General features: G+C 40.2%; 1 protein-coding gene across 4 annotated transcripts in view; it reads right to left on the minus strand.

Moving 5' to 3' along the window:
* The window catches only part of LOC121953508 (apoptosis-stimulating of p53 protein 1-like), a 74827-nt gene that overhangs the window by 9769 nt on the left and 42648 nt on the right, over positions 1-22410 (minus strand). For 3 of the 4 annotated variants that reach the window (XM_042500669.2, XM_042500668.2, XM_088087846.1), the window contains 16 exons: positions 21321-21416; positions 17913-17969; positions 17546-17666; positions 17290-17369; positions 16385-16552; positions 16146-16286; positions 14953-15148; positions 14458-14586; positions 5089-5156; positions 4528-4735; positions 3595-3816; positions 3261-3473; positions 2838-2988; positions 2684-2721; positions 1381-1748; positions 986-1123 (listed from right to left, as the gene is read on the minus strand). In XM_042500669.2, coding sequence (XP_042356603.2) covers positions 986-1123; positions 1381-1748; positions 2684-2721; positions 2838-2988; positions 3261-3473; positions 3595-3816; positions 4528-4735; positions 5089-5156; positions 14458-14586; positions 14953-15148; positions 16146-16286; positions 16385-16552; positions 17290-17369; positions 17546-17666; positions 17913-17969; positions 21321-21416 — 2394 coding nt within the window. The remainder of the gene's footprint in view (positions 1-985; positions 1124-1380; positions 1749-2683; positions 2722-2837; positions 2989-3260; positions 3474-3594; positions 3817-4527; positions 4736-5088; positions 5157-14457; positions 14587-14952; positions 15149-16145; positions 16287-16384; positions 16553-17289; positions 17370-17545; positions 17667-17912; positions 17970-21320; positions 21417-22410) is intronic. The other variant, XM_042500670.2, reaches the window with a different exon arrangement.

The following is a 22410-nucleotide window of genomic DNA, read 5'->3' on the forward strand; positions in this document are numbered from 1 at the left end:
ATAATTCCACTACACAAGAGACTTGATGATCACTAGAGCTAAGTGGGAAAAAAAAGTCGATATATATTGATATCAATATCAGTTATCAGCCAAATGATTAGTCATATATCAGCAACAAAATCCAATATTGTGCATCCCTAAATTAAGCCCCTTTCCCACTGGACAAAAAAAACATTTAACACCCCCTAACATCTGGCTTTTGTTTTTAAAGGAATGTTTACTGCATTAATTCCCAGGACAAATGACCCTGCGATTGTCGTAATTATTTATCGGCTCCAAGTCCGCTAACTATCGCCCCTTTTCTGATGTGACTGTAGATAAGTTCTACAACTATTTTTCATCTCAGCCACAAATTCCATTTGTCTCTGTCAGAACACTGCCTAAACATTACCACAAAATAGTTGGCACTGGGTTTGAACGAGAGACTGAATGGTTTACAGATATTGAAAAAAGAAGTAGCCACTGTAACATTTTCACTGGCCTCAATGCTGCTCTCTAAAAAAAAAAAAAAACAGAAAGGCATACTCATCTTCTGAAAAAGGGTATTAGCCTCTCTACATAGTAAATTAAGGTGTCCCTCAAGGCTTGGTGCTCGGTCCACTACCTCATACTATACCGTATTCTACCATTCTAAGTCGATGTGAAAAACTGATACTGGACTTATCTTTTTGGAATTTATGTTCATGTTCATAACATGTTAAACCCAGATGCCCAAGAGGAGATTTCTCTTTGAATTGCCTTTCTATGGGTGTCTCAATAGGATTGTATTTTTTCCTTGTTTTCTTGCAAAGCATAAGTTGGGTTTGGTACCACTACTAATGTATACTTAAAAAGACCTTTCAGGCTCATTGTGATATTGAGCTATACAAAAGCACTTTCTTTGATTTGATTTTAGCTTGGAGGACAGTTGATAAGCATTACAAATTTTAAAAAGGAGAGTGTATTGTAATACAAATACTGCAAAAACAACATCACATTGTGTTACCTCATATATAATCCTCTGCACCAGATCAAACTCGCCCTCTAATGATGCATCCAGCAGCAGAGCGAGAGGGTTAAACTTCACTCTCAGACCGTGGCCTGTTCGCTCAGATGCTGGCTTCTTCAGGTTTGTTCTCTTCACCTGCAGCACACAGGGAGGGAAACAGAAAGAGTTGACAGTGCAGAATAAGAATTCCTTAGTAAGTACTTACCGCTTAATCTGGTACATTAGCTTTCACAGATAAAAATAATTTTATTCAGGTTATTAGTAGCGTATTACAAAGGAAAAAACACAACAAAACTACTTGTACTTGTTAAGGAAGAGAAAATATAGGACATAGGTATTATTGTAGTTCTACTTGTGTACCCAATATCAGGTTGATTACAATCTCTGACTACCTTAGGCTGTGAAGGAGGGGCAGGAGGTGATGGTGAAGGGGAGGCGTGGCCTACAGAGTTGTGTCCGGGACTTGATCCTCTCTGGTTGTTATTGTTCTGGTCCTCTGGCCTATCAGGTACAGGGGATGGGCTGGTTTGGGGTGGTGGAGACACATTATTGGTACTTTCTGTTTTTGCTGTTGTTTCTTTGGGTGTTTCTATGGCAACAGAAGGAGGAGACAAGCGTCGGGAGCCCGAGTTCAGGTTTTGAACTTCGCCCTCTGCAGTAGCCACACTGGCTTGCTTGTCGCTAGGTTCTACATTCCCATTTGCTGAATGGATGTTGTCCATTTCACCCAAAAGGCAGTCAGGTTGGTAGAAGGTGTTGCCTGGAATTAAGAGGGAAACCGCCCATTTAAGCATCATCAAACAGTGATAATCAATCACAATACATATCAACTGATGCCACTTAAACTGCTCTGAGTCTTGGTCTTAAGTCCCCTTTCAATACCACTTTGTTTTAATTTTTGCATTTGTCTTAGTTACATGCCTTGGTGGATGAGAAATTGTTTTGGTCTAAGACTTGCCTATTGAGAGCTGGTGTAGTTGTTCCTGGCTGCTGATTCAGGATCCGTTTTATGGAACATTTTTTGACTCTGCCAACATGTAGAAAAGCAACCCCTTCCTCTTTTGCATTGTATCAGTTTACGAGAAAGACTCTGGTTCTCTGGCTCTGAGTTCATCACACTAACTCAGCCCGAACATGTTCTCAATTGCCATATCGGTGTGTTTTTGACTCAGACTCAGTTGGACCTGGCCTTGGACCTGAGTTAGACTCCACTAAGTTAGTCTTGACTAGAGAGCACGACATTGGATTTTTTGCCAGTATCCAATACGCAAATATATAACAGCTCTTTTGGCTGATAACCAATACCAGTAATGTTAAATCAACTTTTTCCCTGCCTAATTTTAGTGATCATTAAGTCTTTGCTGTAATGGAATTAACAACATATTTTACATACTTATATAAATAGCCCACCAGCAGATGGAGACATAAACTACAATGCTTTTCCATGTATGTAATAATTATTTATTGTGCAAAATAAGAAAAATACTTCAATTAAGGGTTGACATGTTGTACACTTTGTCAATTAAAAAAAATATCGGTTTGTGATACTGGCAGAAATCAGCATGTTGGCCGATTATGATATTTAACTTTAAAGCCAATATCTGCTGATACCAACGACATGCCAATATTATCATGCATCCTTAATCTCGACTCCAGCCCTGGGCAAGCTCGTATCATCAAATCACAGTGTCTTACCTGAGACTCCTTCCATGCCTCCCGCCAAAGTGTTGAACCTGCAAAGTAATACAGGAAACAGCTTTAACTGAGCTGCGGCAACCATTTAGTTTGTGTTTTAAATTCAGTTTTATAAAAAAAATCCTCATGGGATACAGTAGACAGCAGCACAGACCTCTGGTACAATAGTTTTTGGATGTTTGGCCCCTGTGGGCCCTCAGGTTCAGTGATGGAGCTGCGTTTTTTTAGGGGTCGTGGAGCATTGCTGAGACGCCTGCGGAGAACCTCAAGGTCGGCATCGCTCTGGTAGCGTAGCTGGGAGTGAGCTGTGGAAAGAAGAGGTGAGAAATGAAAATACATCTATTTCATACAAAAAAGTCTATTTAGAAAGGAAATAATTATGACGGAAATGAGCCCTAAAACTGACAAGCAGAACAGTGTAATGTTTCTGCAGGTGCAGTGTCGCACAGGGTATTGAAACTTATTAAACATTTGTCACAGATTTATACTCAATTCACACTGCAATAATCCACAATATCACATGGAAGCAGAAGTACGGCAGCACAGGGAGGAGTTTGATTTATTCTCTGGTACATACCAACTGGGGTGAGCTTAGTGGGACTGAGGGGACGAGGGATGTTGTCCACAGTGGGGGGTGGGAGAATTTGCCCCTCGCTGCTCTCGCCTCCTCCTCTCCCTCCGTCTTTATCTGTAACATCCTCTCCTCCTGCTCTTACTCCTCCTCCTCCCTGGAGGAAAGGGACAGGGGACGGAGAGGAAGAGGAGGTGGGGAGGATGGGTTTACCATAGACTGTGGAGAGAGAGGAAATGAAACAGACAGATTAGATGGATGTTGTGAACATCGTGTCAGCATAAAAAAACATGATCTTTCTGTGTGGCACAATCTGTGAAAACATATTTAATGTAAGTACCTGCTTTGACGGTGGTCCTGTTGCTGAGAGATCCATAGTTTTTGGCCTGAGGCTGCTGGAGGTACATGCTGTAGATGGAGCTGCTGTTCATGGTGGCGGGGCCCTTCCTGGGTGACTGGGGCCTGGAGGGGTGGTCTGGGACGTAGGGACGCACGGCCACTGCTGGAGGGGGATCTGTTCTCTCTGTTTGTGGGGACAAGGGAGATGGCTGGGAGGTGGAGCCTGACAGGAGGGACAGAGTAGACGATTAATACAATTAAGACCTAATTTCCAAACACTTTATTCACATCTCCATGCCAGAAAAATATTATTTGCAGAGCTCATCATTCAGTTTCCCTCTTCCCTGTTAAAAACAACAGTCTACATTAAAATAATTTAAAAAAGGGGCATAAAAAAAAAACTTTTTTAAAGAATGAAAGCCCATTCCCACCAGTGTGATTTAAAAAAAAACATAGAAAAAAGACATCAAAATAACAACTTAACAAAATAATGAGAAAAGATACTAACTACTTATTATGAAATGCTAACTCATTATTTTAAGAAATTTTCTTATTATTTTAAGAACTTTTCTCATTATTCTGAGATAGTCGTTACCCTAAGATACTCACTGTTTCTGAAAATCTCTCACATTGTTTTGAGATACTGACTTATTTTCAGACACTCATTTGTTTTGAGAAAGTTTCTCATTGTTTTTAGATATTTACTCATTTTTAAATACTTTCTTTTAGAGAAATTTTCAAATTATTTTGAGATTTTTTAGATTATGAGATTATTTTGTGATTCTCACTCACTGAGATACTACCTCACTGTTAAATTTTTGAAAAGGTTTGTCATTATGTTGACTTAACTAGATTTTTTTCATCACGCTGGTGGAAATGGGTTCCCACATTGCAGAGTTAGTTCAGCATTGCGTGAAGTTGCTCTTTGGATCACCTTGGCTTGAATTTGGTGGGACAGAAATCCGTTGCTGTATTTGTTGTGAAGAGGAGGATGACGAAGCGGAGGATGAGGTGGCATTTGCAGGGCTGGATCGGGGCCAGCCCAGTGTACCAGGGGCAGAGCGGGGCAGGGAGCTGGTGGCACAGTGGTGCCCTGCCGCCTGGTGGGTGGCACTGGGGTAGGTACCATAACCAGAGGGAAGCTGGTGGGAGGGAGAGACGTGGAAATGAAGAGCGAGAGAGAATTTAAAAAACATTTTTCTAAAGTCTGACTGCATAACCTATTTTTTCCGTGAACACCTGCATTGCTATTTTGGAAAGAGATGCTTCTCGAGTTGAAGAGTTCACGCAGTCATTTTCTGCACTGGTCTTCAAAGTGGGAGCTACGACACCATCAAATAGCCTTATGGAGGCTTTTAAGCAAAATGAGAAATATTTGAATGTCTCCATAATATCATTTAGTGGGAATATTAATAAGATTATAGATGAAAATGACTATTATAATGATAACTTTCACTATTATCTCTCCATGTCTGGAGTGGAAGCAGTGCTGTACCTGTTCTGGGCTGTTGGTCCTCCAATCTGACACACTCTTACTGATGCTAGGCCATGACGCTTCATTAGCTAAACAGAGAGAGAGTGATGAGAAGGGAACAAGGGTTAAAACATGAGGGGAGGAAGAGGCAAAGACACACACACATATACAAAGGAGAATGACTGAGTACCATGTACTGTACACATGGGCGGATGATGATAATATGGGCCCCTGGGCGCAGACATGTAAAAGGCCCCACCACCACCTCTCCTACGACTGGCCTTTAAGGTGATTTTGCCTCTTTTTTTTTTTTTTTTTTGTTGTTGTTGTTTTGTTGTCATTTTGTACCTTTTTTCATCATTTTGTGTCCTGTAGCCATTTTGTGTCTCTTTTTGGTTAATTTGCCACTTTTGTAGTTGTTTTCTTGTTTCTTCAAGGTCATTTTGTCCCTCTCTTGTTCAGTCAGTGTCTCCTCATACTCAGTTTGTATCTCTTTGTGGTTGTTTTTCCCATTTGGTGGTAATTTTCTGCCTCTTTGTAGTCAGTTTGTGTCTCTTTTTGGTTGTTTTGCCCCTTTTGTAGATGTTTTCGTGTCTCTGAGTTATTTTGTGGTGGGTTTTTGCGTAATTTTGTGTAGTAATTGTGTATCTTTTTGGTCCCTTTGTGTCTTCTTTTACGTGCTTTTGTTGTTGTTTTGCCCCTTTTGTTGTTATTTTCTTGTCTCTTTGAGGTCATTTTATGTTTTTGTTGTCTTTTTGTTAATTTTTTTAGTTGTTTTGTGTCTTTTTCAGTCATTATGTGTCTGCAGTCATTTTGTGTTTCTTTATAGTCATTTTGTGTCTCCCTTTAGTCATTTTGTGTCTCTTTTTGGTTGTTTGTTTGTTTGTTGTTTGTTTTCCCCTTCTTGTGGTTTATTTTTATCTCTTTGAGGTTGTTTTGAGTCACTTTTAGTAATTTTGTGTCTTTTTGTATTCATTTTGTGTCTTTGTGTTTGTTTAGCCCCCTGTGTAATTATTTATTTCTATTTGCAATTCCTTTGCATCTCTTTTTTGGCTTTTGTGTCTCTTTCTGGTCTGTATGTGTTAATTGAGTGACATTTTACAGGCGAAGGCTAGGGGGCCCTCTAGGAGGCCTGGTAGGTCAGTTCAGTAATCCATCCATGACTTTTGTTAAAGGTTAAAGTAGGTGAAAGGTGAGACAGAGTTAAAGAGTAGGTAGGAGGCATGTTGATGTGAAGATTAGTTCATAAGGTACACTACTAAGTTGGAACTGATCTGGATTTTACACTAGTAGCTATTTACAGTATGCCAACATCTACACAATACAAATATAGCCTACAAGGCAAAACACATGAATAAAATTAAAACATATTATTATCCATACATATAGTTTACAACATAAAACATGACAGCCTTCAGGCTCCATTATCAAGTACCACATAACAGTTATAGAATATCTGAAATAGACTTAACAGTAATGCAAAAGATGAGTGCTAACAACTACTCTACATGTTGAGATTGGTGATTACAGTGTATTCTCCACTGCAAACATGTGTTTAACATTCTGTATGAAGTACAGCAATGGGACTTAAACATCTCTGATCATGAGCTTGGTTGCAAAATTTATGGGTAGTGTAGTTGTCGTCATGGTAATGTCTGTATCTGATGATAAAAAAGACAAACAAACATTCATAGTAACTGGCAATTGCAGTCATAAAATTTACTTTTGGCTTCTGTTGTGCTATTTTTACCATAAGGGTTTTGGTTATTGTGGGGACAAAAAGTGAGTACATTCCAAAACCTAAAATACCAGGAAGCTGCTGCCTCCACTTACTGTGCTAAAATGCTAAGCGCTTCAAAAATGCAGCCTGCTGGCTATGAAAAGTAGCAGTTTAACCCGGCCTGTTTCTCCACACAGGGGGTGTTACATAACTAATTGGTACAGTTTAATGCAACACCAAGGTCACTGTACTGGTCAGTTACTAAATCTTGATCCACTGTTGCCTATTAACTAGTGACAATGCTGAAGGTCAGCGGCCACGTTAATGCTTTACAGGTTCACAGCAGTTTAACCACACACAACTTCCATGTAACCTGAAGAAAGAAAGAAATTGCCATGCGAATTTAAGATGCAGCTGTTTAGATATAAAGTTTTTGTGCTTTGAAACTGAATGGCCTACTGATAACCTTATTGCTCTGAAGTTTTTGGCAACCAGCTGCTTCACAGCACTGTGTGTGAACATATTAAAAAAAACAAAGAAAAAAGAGGTCAAAAGCCCCTTTTACATTGCCTGTTCAAGGCGAGAATATTGTGCCATTACGCCGCTTGGCCATTTTGTATAAAAAGTGCCATCGCAAAGCGGGGGGACAGACTTTTCTTTGAGCTGGCAACAGAGGTATTAACAGCACCATATTGTGGGTTATGTAAAAAGTACAGTCAGCAGGACAGGTCCATGAGCAGGACAGGTGAAATGTTTTGACGACTTGTTATGTGTGTGACCCGCTGGGGAGGACTTAAAAAGCGGCAGAAAGAAGTAAATGGCTAACTCAAAGAAAATAAACAGCGGTTGTAAATGTCCCAAATAGGAAAAAGAATAAGATTCCGGATCTCCTTATCCTCCGAGCAGAGGACGAGATCAGTTGCTATATAACAGAGAAGGTAAGTGATTGTTATTGGCATGCTATGTCACTGATATTGTTTAGATAGCAATCCCAATGTGTACCGTCTATATCACATTGGAGGCAGACGCTGTTCTCGACGATCTCATCTGTTTTGTTTTCATGATGCCAGCATGCTATCTAAATCACACATTGGAGCGGAGTGATGTCGCCATTGTTGTTATGCATAAAATTGCAAAAGACAGCGTAAAAAAGGGAATGGTGGCTGCCCTCAGTAGAGCTATCTCTGTGTAAGAAAGGCTTAAAACTCTGCATTGTTAATTGCCATTCTTAGAGCCATGCACTGGTTAAACATAACTGAATTAGTCCATTGTGTGACATTAAAATTATGCTACATGTCACAGTTGGCTAAAAATTCAGCATCTACTGCCAGAGTATCATTTTAAGATGTTACCTAACCACTTGGCTTAGCTGTAGGTGGTCCAGCGACGTCACAGTTTTGGCACATACCACACTAATACTGATTAACTAGTGAGCCTGGGAGTCCTGCAGTCAGTAAGCTGTACTGTGCAACCTATTGACTGCTGCTGTAACCTGCTGACCCTGGGAAGAAAACGGTCACGACAGGAAACAAACATTCAACTCCGTGCGAGCTGGAAACTTGGCAATGGACCTGAAAGCCCAGATTAGTAGCAGCCACTCAGTGTTGTAGAGGATAGACAGTACAGTTTACAGTACTGGCATCATCACAGTACGCCTTGATGCAACACACAGGGTACCTCAGGGTCAGGTTTAGGGTTTTTACAGGCCTATCAAACTAATTAGTTAAGCCTCTTCTTTAGGCAGCATGTAATGTGAGGTTTTGAGGGCCAGCCTCTGTGTTTCTTAAGAACAGTGATTCATGACTACTGGTGGCATTATTCAATATATTTGACAAATTCTAAAATATCATTTAGTTTAAAGCAGTGGTTTTCAACTGGTGGGTCGCCGGTTCATTCTAAGTGACTTGTGAACACGTCAAGTCTGTAAAAAAACACACTTTTGGATGACGCTGAATTTCTGGCACAGAGTTTTACTTTGAAGTGCCGTTTTTGTTCATTCTTGCAATATGTTTCACTTCTTTATGTTCTAAGCCAACATTTTTTTTCACACATTTTGTGAGATATAATTGAATATGAGGTAATATATAATGTCTGGACTATGAACTAATGGCTAAGGAAAAAAATGGATCCCATGACTGGACCAGTTGGGAACCCTGAATTTAAAGAACATTTATTGAAAACTAAATAAAAAGATATTTAGGGAAATGTGCTTGTTGGCTTTCTTGTCAAGAGTTAGAAGAGAAAATTACTACCAATCCCATGTACTCAAAACATAAAGCAACTATCTGCAGCTGATAGCTTAGCTGAGCATAAAGACGGGAAGGATGGGGAGTAAGCTAGCCTGGCTCTGCCTAATGGTGAAACTACTATTATTGACACCTAAAGCTAAAAAATAACAATACATGACTTCAGAAAGTAACTGAATTCGACAAGGGTATGTTCCATACAATAACCCCTTTAGAAAGGGGAGAGTCTGTTGCGTGATGCCCTTGGGCCCAAAGAGACTTTTACCCATCAACTTACATCGGGAAATAAACATCTGTAAATCAGTCTGATAGTGTCTGTGTCCATGGGCTCCATAATGGGCCCATGCCAATTGCCCATTTGGGTGAATTTACCTATGTGGGCCCCAGATAAGATCCCCATTTTGGGCCCATACCCTCTTGGTACTTAGGTAGCCCAAGAAAAACCCAATGTTTGGCCCACATTGGTAAACCCACCCATTTGGGTAATTGGCATGGGACTACTCTTGGACCCATGGACAATCCTATACAGCACTGATGGTCAAATAAAGCCTCATGAACCATTTCTTTAATTTATTTTTCTTTAGACCAAGAGTGCCATTTATTTGGCTAAAAAATACAACAAAAATCCTGTGACCATCACTAACATAGAGGGCTCATTTTTCAACCCATTTACTATCAACATGGGCCCCACATGGAAGGTTTTCTGCAAGATAGCAAATAAGTGTCTTATGCTGAACTGCTCCTAAAAAACATGTATTCAAAGATTATTGCGTACTAAATTTAACACTGTAATCAAGCGAGCTGAACAAAAGTTCATCTGTCTTCTTTAAAACAGAGGAATCTGTTTTTTTCTGAAGCCTTTCCTATTGATCATTAACTAAGCCTCCTCATAGGAAATTAAAGAAAGAACTTTTGTTTCAGAAAACTTTAGTTCCTGTCACCACTTTCTAGCAAATATTAGTTGAAGTCAGTGGAATTTGTGGAACCATCTCAGGGTTTTCAATGAATAAATAAAAAATTCACTTGTGTTGTAATGCTAATGGTGAGGCATGGGATTGTGATTTGACTGTAGACTGCTATGCTTATACTATATAAGCATTCATACACTATAATAGATATGCAGCACACATTTTAGTTAAGAGCCCTAATCTCTCTGATGACAGCGACAACAGCTGCTGTGACCCCTCAACCCCCTCTTACTAAAAATCTCTGGTTATCTGGCTCATACAGACACACTCGCACACTGAATACACAGACATACACAGTATAGCTACAAGTACACCTCAGACTTCCTTTCATTCATTTGTTGTCATTTGTTCAACTGTTGACAGGATTTATAACTGTGTGTTTTCCACATTACATAAACTGGGGCAATAAACAGAGCAGTGGCATTTGCTTTGGCATTCAAAAGCACAATGGGATTTGTATCAGGGCTGGTTTAAGACATGTTACTTAAACCCAGGAGTTCCACAAAGTGAGAAGAAACGCTTTTGGTGCACAGATATATAACTATAATAGAGACAAGCGTGTCACTGGCTCGCTGAATAAGAGTGGCCTGATACAACATGGTCAGTGGTTAATGAGGCAAGGTTATGCTGTGTTGGCAAAGCTAATTCTGGTTGTGTGAACAGGTGCTGACTTTAATAATGTGTGTGATTATTAACTAGACTTAATTTGCTTTCTAGCTAGACTAGAAGACTGATACCAATCTCATGTCTGAGCAGTAAATTAGCTGTTATCAGTGGTCAAAAAATAGATATGGGCTATTATTAAATTCAGAGGGCCATTATCAGGCCGTGAAATAACTGATTACATTTATTATTAGGCGGCGACCTCTCGTGGCTGTAATAACTTTGACGGGAGCAAAGGAGGACATCAAGTGAAGTGCTGTAAGGAGCAAGAGAGTCCACTTTGAATGGGTGGAAGAGGTGGTAGATGGGTCAAACAAGCACAGGACTTTCAACCAGAAGAGCAGGCTTCATGTACCGTGAAACAAAAATTCAGTGTTGACTTTTTTTTAACTGGAGATGGTTTTTTAACTGACATGCCATGAAATGTTTTTGTAAAACTAATCATGTAATTTTTTGTGACTAAACCTAACAAAAGACGAAGTGAAGTTTAACAAAACGGCCACTTTTCGCAACATTGGGCAAGTAAAACGTCAGTCAGGGTTAACACACATTTTTCCAACTCATTTTCAAAATGTTTCCATCACTTTTCCGTTATGCTTTCCCCCTTTTCCATGGCTTCAAGTAATTTAAAAAGTGTAGGCCTATAGAGTATTACTGTCATTACATTACACGCACACTTTATAGGCATTTGCAGATAACCAAACTGCTAATGCTTGCTAATTGTGCTCCCTCATTAGACTTTCCTGCCAAAAAATAGCTGCATATGCTAACAGATCAGACTGACACATAGAGGTACTTTACAAATATATCAAGGCCATGCCCCCTTTTAAAGGAATAGAAAACCACAGACCACATACAGTAGATGTCAATGCAATTTGACATTGTTTTGATTGAAATTTTGACATGTCTGTATTTGTTTATTTCATTTTGAACCTGTTTTTTTAAAGACATGTCAAACAGTTGTTTTGCTGCCTTGCTTGAACCTGAGCATTTCTGATACGTTAAACAATTAAGGTTAATCACCGATATGTCCTGTCAGTCTTCCCACAACCATGTGGACAAATGACATATAGGATATTTCATGTATAGGCCTAGATGCCTAAATCACAATACCTGGTCATACAATCAGATATGTACATTATATTTCATTGAATCACCAGGTATCATTAAGTTAAATGCTGTCTTTAAGTAACCAACCTATTCATTGCCCACTACTTGATCTACAGTCTGAGATTTAGTTAGAGATTAGTCTGATGCTACTATACTGTATGACTGAACTACAGCAGCCTCCCACTCATGCTAACGCTGACAGTCTGCAGTAGTAACTGTAACCAACATCATTAATGATTTACCACACTGACAGTGAATATTCATGTTTGTTATGTGCTTCAAATCGCAGTGTGAAAACCTTTGTTAACCTGCTCCACAACAGGTTTTTGGCATTTTCCTGTTTGTCTCCTGATGTGACAACATGATTCTTTCCCCAAATTTTTCCAAACTCACACTTCTACTTTCACACTTCAAAAATATTCCATTAATTCCAAACCATTTCAAGGCCTGGGAATTTCTCTAATTGCATAACTTCTCTGCGTAACTGTACTTTCTTGACCGTGGGAACCCTGGCCTTTCAGTGGGCAAATAACAACCTTTAAAGCATAATATCAGGTGTGACAGGCCCATACTGACCTGCTGTATAGCTATATGGCTAAAAAAATGCACAGATAACAGCCATTAAATGGGCTGATAACATCCAAATCAGGTGGGGAAATATGAAACTTCAGCCATGTGACGTTAACTTAGCTTAGCATAAAAACTGGAAACAGCTAAAATTTGCATTCCCGCAGCAGGTATGAAGACAGGAAGGGATTACTGAATGTGAGTCTCCGTCCAGACTGTGGTTTGCCCTCAGTTTATTTTCTTACGCTGTGCTTCCTAACCCCGAGCAGCTGCTAGCTATCAGATGTCATGTCTGTGTCCTCATACACAAGGCCCTTACATTTTGAGGTCATTTTCTGTTGCTGATTCAATTATGTTCTCCTAACCATCTGTTCTGTAGCGTCAGACAAAAACACTCCTCAGCATACTTGGTTTGAATGCACCCTTCCAATCTTCAGCCATCCAAGATAATGCCTGCTCTAGTATTACTGCTGCGTTCACATGGAATCAGGGAGATGGAAGGCAGTAAATCAGATATCATTTTTGTGGACAAGAGCCGTACAGTAAAGTTTGGTGAGGCTGCATAGAATACTGGCAATAGCAACAGAAGGTGCCATTGCCATTCAAAGTAAAAAATATCAACATTTTTTGCTGTCTTCTGCAATGGAATTTACAACTGGATGCGATGTAGCTTTCTCACACAAGGAGAAAACGCTGGTGATTCGGTCAATTACTGGGCATAACTAATAATCCAGGTTGTTCTCATAAACTTTACTCACACTTTCCTACAAAAAGTAATGCACTTAAATTCATACATGTACCATGTAATCAGGAGCCAGTAATTTGTTTCTAAACCTCATATTTTGGAAGGCTGACAACATGTGACCAGTGCGCTGATAGGAGTAAACAAGGAAGTTGTCCCAAGCAATTGAGTAAAGAGTAAGGTTGGGGTGGTGGAGGGGTCACAAAACCATGAATTTTCCCCCAGGGGAACAATTGTAAACTTTTTGTGAACTTTGAGTCATTTTACAGTTTGTCCCCACCATGTTTATTTTCCAAACCCTAACCTCTGTAACTTTACGCTCACTACTTAACTCTATATTTAGGCTGTAATGTCTTTCATAAAAAGCATACAAACTGTTGTATATGCATTTTCGTAGGATATTATATAATTGTATTGTATTAGGATGAATTGAATAATTACATAAAATATTTTTTTTTAATTTATTTTGCTCCGACTTCTGCATCTACATATTACTTGCTAGCAATCCTGTGTCTGCTGTTGACATTCCGGGATGCTTCTACTGAAGCTGGACAGTCAACAAAAGCACATGGTAAGATTACGCTACAAAAGCAAGTGGTTATGTTTCGGCAACAAGAGCACATGGCAACCAACACCGGGATGTCAGCAAAAGCACATGCTTAGGATTAGGCAACAAAGGCATGGATGGTTAGGCAGAAAGGGCACATGTTTGGGTGTAAAAAAAATCCAGATGAGAAGCAAACTCCCGGGTGGAAGTCCAGGGTTTGCTTGAGCCATGCACCATCCCTACTGCCAGCCCTCTAGGCACCTTTGTGCTCATTACATTATGTCTTTACGAGCAGCTTTTCAACCTGATGCTACCCGGCAGCGTATCAACTGATGCTGCCCGTCCTGGTATCATGCTGCAGCAGTGGGTGCCATCCAGCCATCTGGCTATCGAGCTGTCCAGTACTGCATCAGAACACCACCACTGGTTCTATCAGCCAGATATCATACAGCTGCCAAAGGTGGCTTTTGGCTTTAGGATCTTGTGCCAAAATTCCTTTAAAAGCTGCAGTATTTGACAACCTTGGAGTAAGATTGGGCTGGATACTCAGTTCTTTGGAGACAACACGGTGTCACCCTCACAGCACACTTTCATGGATGTTTTGTTCTGCAGGCTCGCCATTCTGTTGAGTCTGTCAGGGATCTACTGTCTGATTCCATGTAAACGCAGCATAAGGTTCAGCACTTGTGTTGCAATCATGCAGGAAATACAACCAACAGACCCTCTGCACCTTAAGGTGTCAGGTAAGTTAGGAAACAGGTGCTGATAATCTATCACCAGAGCAGCTAGTAGTGAGTAAGCTTCTATAGCGCCTTCCTGGGACTCACTGTTGTTACTGTCGCCCGCCTGAGGGGACCGAGGTCCCTCCCACGTCTCTGTGGGCTCTGACAGGACGATGTCTAAATCTGACACTTTCCATTGGCTGGGAGGCTTCCTGATGCCACTCCTTTCCTCCTCTGCAAGGCCAGGCCCACCACAGAGACAGTCACAAAACCAAACACGACAGTGACATCCACCAAAACCACATCAACAGGTACATCATCACGATGACATCACAATGACACCGGAAAACAGTACAGTCATAACCACCGTCACGACATCAACAAGGGACAAAAACAGTCACCAACAATAACATCAACACACCACATTTAAGGTAACAACAACAGATAAGGGAGGAGGAAAAAAAGAGGACAGGAAAAGGAAATGGACAGCAAGTTAGAGCTCAGAGATTTAAGAAAGTGAAGAAAAAGACAGCAAACAAACTGATCCACGTCGTGTACAGTGCCTTCAAATATTCTACAAAGAGAGGTAAATCTGCCAACCTGAGAGGGAGCGGATGTGGCTGAGCGGGGTGGGTTTGGGAGGTGGGTCAGTGGGCAGGGGGTAGCCCGCCTCCTGTCTCCCCTCCGCTGGGACCTGGATGTAGGGACAGACAGCCGCTACCCGTCCTGAGACTCCACCTCCTGGGTGAGAGGCAGTCTGAGGAGAGGGCAGGCCTCCTCCGTTCATACGACTGAGCTGTGAGGGTGCAAAGATAGACAGAAAGAATGACGTCTACAGCAGCTGACAAACTAACTTGAACCCTTTAACTCTTTGAAACCTGGAGTGACACCAGTTTTCTTGAGCTTTTAACACATGTATTTAAACCTTTGGGCACTTAGCAAATTGGTTTGATTTCTGTAGAAAACATGGGGGAAAAAGGCAATGAGAAACTTGGTTAGAAATGTTGCACAAGTTACAAGAAATTTGTAGATTTAGAAAATTATTTTTTTTTTTAAAGCTAGGGAAAAAAATCCATAAAACTGTGTTTATAAATATCATAATAAATATTTAAAAATATCTTTACAGAATTACTGTTATTTTTACGATTTTTTATGTTTAAATCTTTTACATTTTTGTTTGTTTTTTGTTGATTATGGATTACTGATTATACTTTATTTGTCCGTGTAGGGAAATTTATTTTGGACACTGCTGTTTCCTTCACAGTAACATACAAATACATCACACCATATAAGACGTTGCGTTTGTCGCTATTTTTCAAATATTTTTTGAGTACTTTTCACTAATGAAAAGCATGGGGAAAAGTATAAAGAGCAACTTGATAAGAAATGTGCCCAAATAAAAAAAAAAATAGCGAAAGGTGACCTGAAAATTCTCTTGTTGGGTATTATTAGATATCCCTTGAGCAGGGAAAATGTCCAGAAAGTTATATTTACATTATTATAATTAAAAAAAATGTTACAGAAAAAAAAATCTTAAGTATTTTTCTTGTTTGTTTTTGTTTTTTTGTTTTTCACTTTTTTCCTTATTTTCAGGTAATTTACTTGAACTTTTTACCAAATTTCTTGCAAATTTTTGGGTTGATCATCACTTTTTTTCATGTTTTTGAAAGAAATCAAGCCAGTTTGCTCAGGTTTCAAAAGATTAAACTAACCGTCAAGAGAAATGAAATGCAAGTTAGTTGTTTGCATGAGCTGGTTAGTTATGAAGAGAGGACATTAGTGAAGTTGTGTACCTCTGCTCTCTTCTTGTGCAGCCGTTCTCTCAGGTCTCCAATCCTTTGGTCCATCACTGTCACCTGGGCGTTCCTCTTGTTCAGCAGTTCCTTGTTTTGAGCCAACTTGCTGCTCTGCTCCAGGTTGTGACGGTTACGTGCCTGAAACGCATTAAAAGTCTTATGCACTTCATTTTGTAAGAACTACTGTATCTCTGCTTTCTAATGCTGAAAGAAGATTATGATAGAGTGTTTTTTACCTGCAGCTCCTGGTAGAGTTTCCTCAGTTCTAGGGCTGCTGGACCAGACAGGGGGGATCCTTTCTGACCTGTGGGTGCCCCCTGGGATCCAGTGGTTCCCCCCTGTGCTGGTGCAACATTGTGCAGCTGGAGGCGTCCTCTCCTTAAATCCTCCAACTGCTGCGTCAACTGATAAAACAGAGAGAACATTTAAGAGAACTTAACTCAGCTGACTCAACTCCTCATCACTAGGTGGGTTTCCATTATGGATTTGCCCAAAAATTAAGCAAAATTTTCAATAAAACACAATTGCCAGATGACGTTGTTTCCATTGAGTGATGATACTTTAGTTCTCCTCTCACAGTAACATTCCAGTAACCATGGTGATGGATGTTCAAAACATTGGCAGCTTTATTTCTATTGCAGCCACCACACTAGCCGTCATTATTTCCAATCCAAGGCCACATAGGTGTGTTATAGAGTCATAATGAAAAGGTGAGCCCCTTGTAAGTAGGAGCAGCCACATATGAGGGATTTCTGGGAGGTGATAGTCCACAATTTCACAGAGGAATTGTGGATTCAAAACTCCTGGATGATCCGCTCAACTTTTGAAGTTATGTGATCCAATAACACCTCTTGTAGTGCCTGCAGCATCATGAGGGAGCCAGTTCCTACTGAAAAGCACATAGCCATAGCATCATGTGACCTAGAAAAGCCCAAAAAGTGTTTCCACTGCAGTTTTGCAAAATATGCCTTTTTTAGATCCTGTGAAATGCCAACACATGCGAGCGTAAAAACCTTTTTGCAATAAATGGGAGTTTTTTTCAAATTTGCCGTGCCATTAAGCATATTTTTGGCAGTTTCAATTTGTGCAGTTTGAGGGTTAATGAAAACCCGCCTTGTGACAAAACGAGCCTCCACATTACCTGGTCGACTCTGACCACAGCAGACTGCAGCTCGGCCTGCTTTTCCTGGAACAGACTGCTGACATGGTCGATCTCTGCAGCTGGACACAGACAGAGAGGGGGATTGAAAGTCTGAAACATTTAAGCCAATATCACATATTGCACAGGTTTTCCTCATGAGCGCTGTAGCAATTAGACTATTTCACTATTTTCCTATGAATGTTAAGTCATGAACTGTAATCCATAGTCATAATCTCTGCAGTGTGTTTGGGCTTACAGAGGTTCCCGTTGATCAGCTTGCTGTAGTCCACTTGTCCCCTCATGGCTCGGATCTTCTTCAGCTTGGCCTCCTGAGTCTCCACTCGTTCCTTCAGTCGCTGCAGCTTCTCAGCCTCAGACTGAACGAGAGAAGAGCAGAAAAGACACGCTAAATACATTTTTTCCATTTTCATCTCATGTTTAGTTAGCCTTTAATTTGACAATAATATCAATAATTGTGGTTACCATTCAGGGTGAGCTTGCAAAAAGTTGTCTTTACAGACCAGCCAACAGTGTGTAAAATAAAAGATTTCAGCCTTAAATGCACTCTGGTGTCTTAGAGCATTTATATACAGACAGATAGCAGACAGACATGTGGAGCCCACCTGTGTCTGTCCCTGGTTAGATCTGCCTCCCTGGTGAAGATACCTCAGTCTCTGCTCCTGGAAAATAAAGAAAGGGAAGTACACACATACAATTTTGAGATGTTGTTCTTTTCCAGACATAAATTTCAGTTGTGCCAGTGATGGCACAAACATTACCCCCATTAGTCAGAGCATTCGCTCTGACATTTACCATAAAACTTCAAATAAAAGCCTTGTCCCAATTAAACGCCCAGTAGCCGGGTGTGGAGACATATTTTGACAAATAAAGGCCTATAAAAAAAGTATGTGTGCAGGCATGAGCTAAAGAATTAATAACACCAAAAACACACATTCAGCAAACTCTTAGACGAAATGTATCTAAACCAAAGCAATCAACGCTGTTTGTTTTCTGTTTGTTTTCTTCTTGTTTTCTTTTTTTGCTTTTTACATTTTTTAAGTATCTTTATGTTCATTATTTTTGTTGCTTTCTTACTTTTATTGAATATTCAATCCAGCATCATTGCTTTGATGACTTTGCTTTTGTATGCACTAAATGGTGAAAAAAAAAAAAAATTAAGGCCTGTCTCAATTAAAAGCTCTGGTTACAATGCAGAGTTGTTTGGTGCTTAGATCACAAGTACAAAAAACGGTATTTATGTTTAAAGTTTTGTCAATATGGACATGCTACACACATCGTTAGCTTGGTAAGATTTTCTAGAATTCATTCAGTTGATTTTAATGAAACCATGACCAATAAAGACCACCATGATACCAGCATAGTAAACAAGACAGATGCAAAAAAGAAATTTAAATAAACAATTGTATTTGCTGAGAAGCAGTTTTATGTGAGAGAAATTAAAAAACTGTTCAAAATAGAAGCCTTTCCTAAATATAAGCTTGTCGGGGGTCAGTGATTTAAGCAAATAATAACCCGGGCTATTAATTGAAGTTTTATGGTATTTTATGAAGCACTTTACCTCTTAAGCCAAAATCGGGTACTCAATCAACTACTTATCAGAGCGAAGGAGTCAGACCTGAACATAAAGCTTATTTTGATTATTTGGCATGAGAAATATCAGAATATGTTTATTTTATCTTTACGACTCCCACTCTTTGAACTGCCTGTTTGCTGTCAGATTCTCACACACTCTTCACTTAATTGTGTTTCAACGGTTTCACATACATCAAGTCGTCATCTAGAGTTTCTTTGAACTGTCTGATGCTGAAGATGCTCCCAAAAAAAGAAAAAACAAAAGAAATATTGCAGCCCCTGTTATTACACTGACAATGGCATTATTTCCTCATCAACTGATAGATACTGTATTTCATACAAATACTATTTACCTGTTTGTGCTGCTTTAAGGGAGATGTGCTGCAAGACCAATAACTAAATGTCTGAATGCGCTTCTGTGTTTAGCAAATTTGTAGCAAATTAATAACAATTCTTTTCCACGGCACACATTTTAGGTGTAATCGATAAAACCAACTGCCTTTCATTTACGTGAAGCAGTTCCAGGTCCTGGCGGCCTCCAGTGTTTTTTCATCCCACTCCCATCCCAAAAAAACATGCCCACTTCCAAAAAACAAATGGATGCTGTTCAGCAAAGATAATAATTAAGAATATTTTAATGTTCTTTCCGCAAATGGAACATCCATAGAGAGAGTGGCACAGTGCAATATTTTTGTATCTGTTTTTTTTGATAAAAGTAACTATAACAATAGTGCCATATTGACTTCCTTACTAATAAATTGGGAACTATAATTGGCTTTTTTAATACAGGAATAAAAAATGTTCCCCTTTTTACACAGAAAAAGAATATTTGAAACCGTTTTTTAAAAAATCTGTTTTAGATTATGGGGATGTCATTTATGGAAAAAGCTGCTGCCTCTACATTAAAGTCACTAGATGCTGTGCACCATTTAGCTCTAAGGATCATAACCGATGATCCTTACAGCACCCACCACTGCCATCTTTGTCAAAGGGTCGGCTGTGAGGCGGGAACATCACTGAAACAGATGCTCCCTCCCTATATTGCATCCCTTTTAACTCTTTATTCTCACAATCTTGGTACTTGTTCACAGAATAGCTTGTTGCTCCACATTATATATATATATATATATATATATATATAGAGAGAGAGAGAGAGAGAGAGAGAGAGAGATGATGTATCACCCTGCCACCTTTTCACAACATGTAAAAAAATTTAACTTTAATAATGTTTAATAATATATTACTTTTCATTTATTTTGTATACACACATTAGAAAAACAGACAGAAGGTGAGACAGACAGACAGACAGACAGAGGGCAGCCTGTCATGTGTGATGCTGACTGAGGCAGTTTACACCTCTCTGTATCGTGCTGGCACGTAGTACAGCTGACCTGTGTGTCTCGTTCAATACACACACACACACACACACACACACACACACACACACACACAAGGAGGAAGAGGGAAATGGAATGTTGGCAAGAAGGCTCCCATCATTCACTGGAAACACACATTCACACACGCGCACTGGTGACACATTACATAACAGGAGCTTGTTTCAGTGCATGGACAGTGCCGACAGAGCAAACGTGCATGTGGGAGGTGCCCGTACAGTAGCTGTGTTTTGGACTCTTTCTTCCTGGAAGTTGTCAATCAATTCTCTGAATGCTGCAAGGATAGAAACAGCCCCGACAGCTCCAGCTGGGGGACCTTTTCATTCAGCGAGACAAGGAAATACTTGTACACTTACACAGTGGAAGGAAACACTTCAGCGCTGTCATTAAGCAGGGAAATTGCTGCCTTTAAAAATGCTGAATATCAGCTGAATGCTGCCAAATCAAAACATCAGTGCCACAGTTGGCCTTGAAAAACCCAAATTGGCCAAATCAAAGCTGATGGTTGAAAATATCTCAGTTCCCCCGCTGAAAGCTTTTTGATTCACTAAGTACACACTTCATCAAACAAATGGAGAGACTTTCAATAAATTAAAAGAATCACTTTTTTTTTATTTTTGGCTCTCCCTTCTGTGTCTTTCCTGAAGTACGATTCTGCTTCAACTTCCCGACATGACCTCATTTCCTGCCGCCTCAAAGGTCACTTCCTATTGTGAGAATGTCCACAATCTGTGTCTCACACACACACACAATGTTGTCCCACACACAACCTGGGGCTGGTAATTTTCTAATGGAGTTTCCTGTCAGTCCTTAAACCCTGACCTGGATCACATGTCCTGTTTCCAAGGAAGACGTATGAGCTGTGATCCACACACACACACACACACACACACACACACACACACACACACACACAAATCCAAGGCCGCAGCTCCTGGGGCCTCAAAGCTGACTTTTTCAGACAGACTGTAATGTAGATAACCTTACACTAACTGACAGGCGATCCATCCAACAGCTCTGAGTGTGTGTGCATGCACGAGTTACCTTGGCGACCAACATCTGTTGCTGAGCCTCAATTTGTTGCTGTTGTCTTGTGGCCATTTCCTGCAGCTCGGAGAGGGTCAGCTCCACACGGGGAACCTGCACACCACAACACACATACATTAATACAGTACGTCCACAGAAAAAGTGTGTGTCCGTATGTTCAGGACTGTTACTGACATGATGAAAACCCAGAGCCCAGCTGCGCACACATATCACCTCACACTTCAGGTCACAGAGCACCTTCAGTGTGCTACAGAGATGTTATTAGGCCAGCAGCTAGTGGCCTTGGCAGAGTGGCAGAATTATAGCATTGCTTCAGGAGGAAAATAGCTGGAATCCTGTCTGCTGTGGTTATTACAGGCCTGTGACACAGACATCAACATCCGCTGGAAAAAATGTAATGGCACTGATCATTCGTCCTGTATTTTACTGTCAGAGGAGTGTCTTATCAAACCGGCCACACATTGGGACTCTTTGTTGTCTTGCTGTGTTTGTGGATGTTCTTCAGGACAAACATTTCTGTAATTGTAGGCCAATGTGTGTGTGTCTGTGTGTAAAAGGGCGGATTGGGGTAGAAATGCCTTTCGCAGACAACAGCAGAAGGTTTCTGCCCAGTCACATCCTGCTATTGTGTCTGCTCACTAATGAACACACACACTCAAAAACACACACTGCACCTGGTGTGGTGCATTCATTCTCAGCTTGACTGAGGCCACACACGATGCAATAGAAGTGATTAAAATGACTTTCCTGTGTGTTAACAGTCATGACGTCAGTTTATACTTACAGGGCCATAGACATAGAGTCAAATTTGGGATTTTTTTTGACATTTTATAGTATGACGTGTCTCGACATACAATGTGTCGTTTCCAGCTGTTTTTTGGACATGTCACATTTCGACTTTTTCCTGACATACTAAATGATGTTTTTGGTCATTTTTTTGACATGCAATATTATGATGTTTTTGGAGGTTTTGTTGACATACTATACTTTGACACGTCACAACATACACTTTTATGTCATTTTCAGCACCTTTTTGGACATGTCATATTTTGACATTTTTCAGCATACTGTGGCATTTTGACATGCT

The sequence above is a fragment of the Plectropomus leopardus genome, chromosome 14 (assembly GCF_026936395.1).
Source record: "Plectropomus leopardus strain MGB_pleo_1.0 chromosome 14, ASM2693639v1, whole genome shotgun sequence".
NCBI classification, from domain to species: Eukaryota; Metazoa; Chordata; class Actinopteri; order Perciformes; family Serranidae; genus Plectropomus; species Plectropomus leopardus.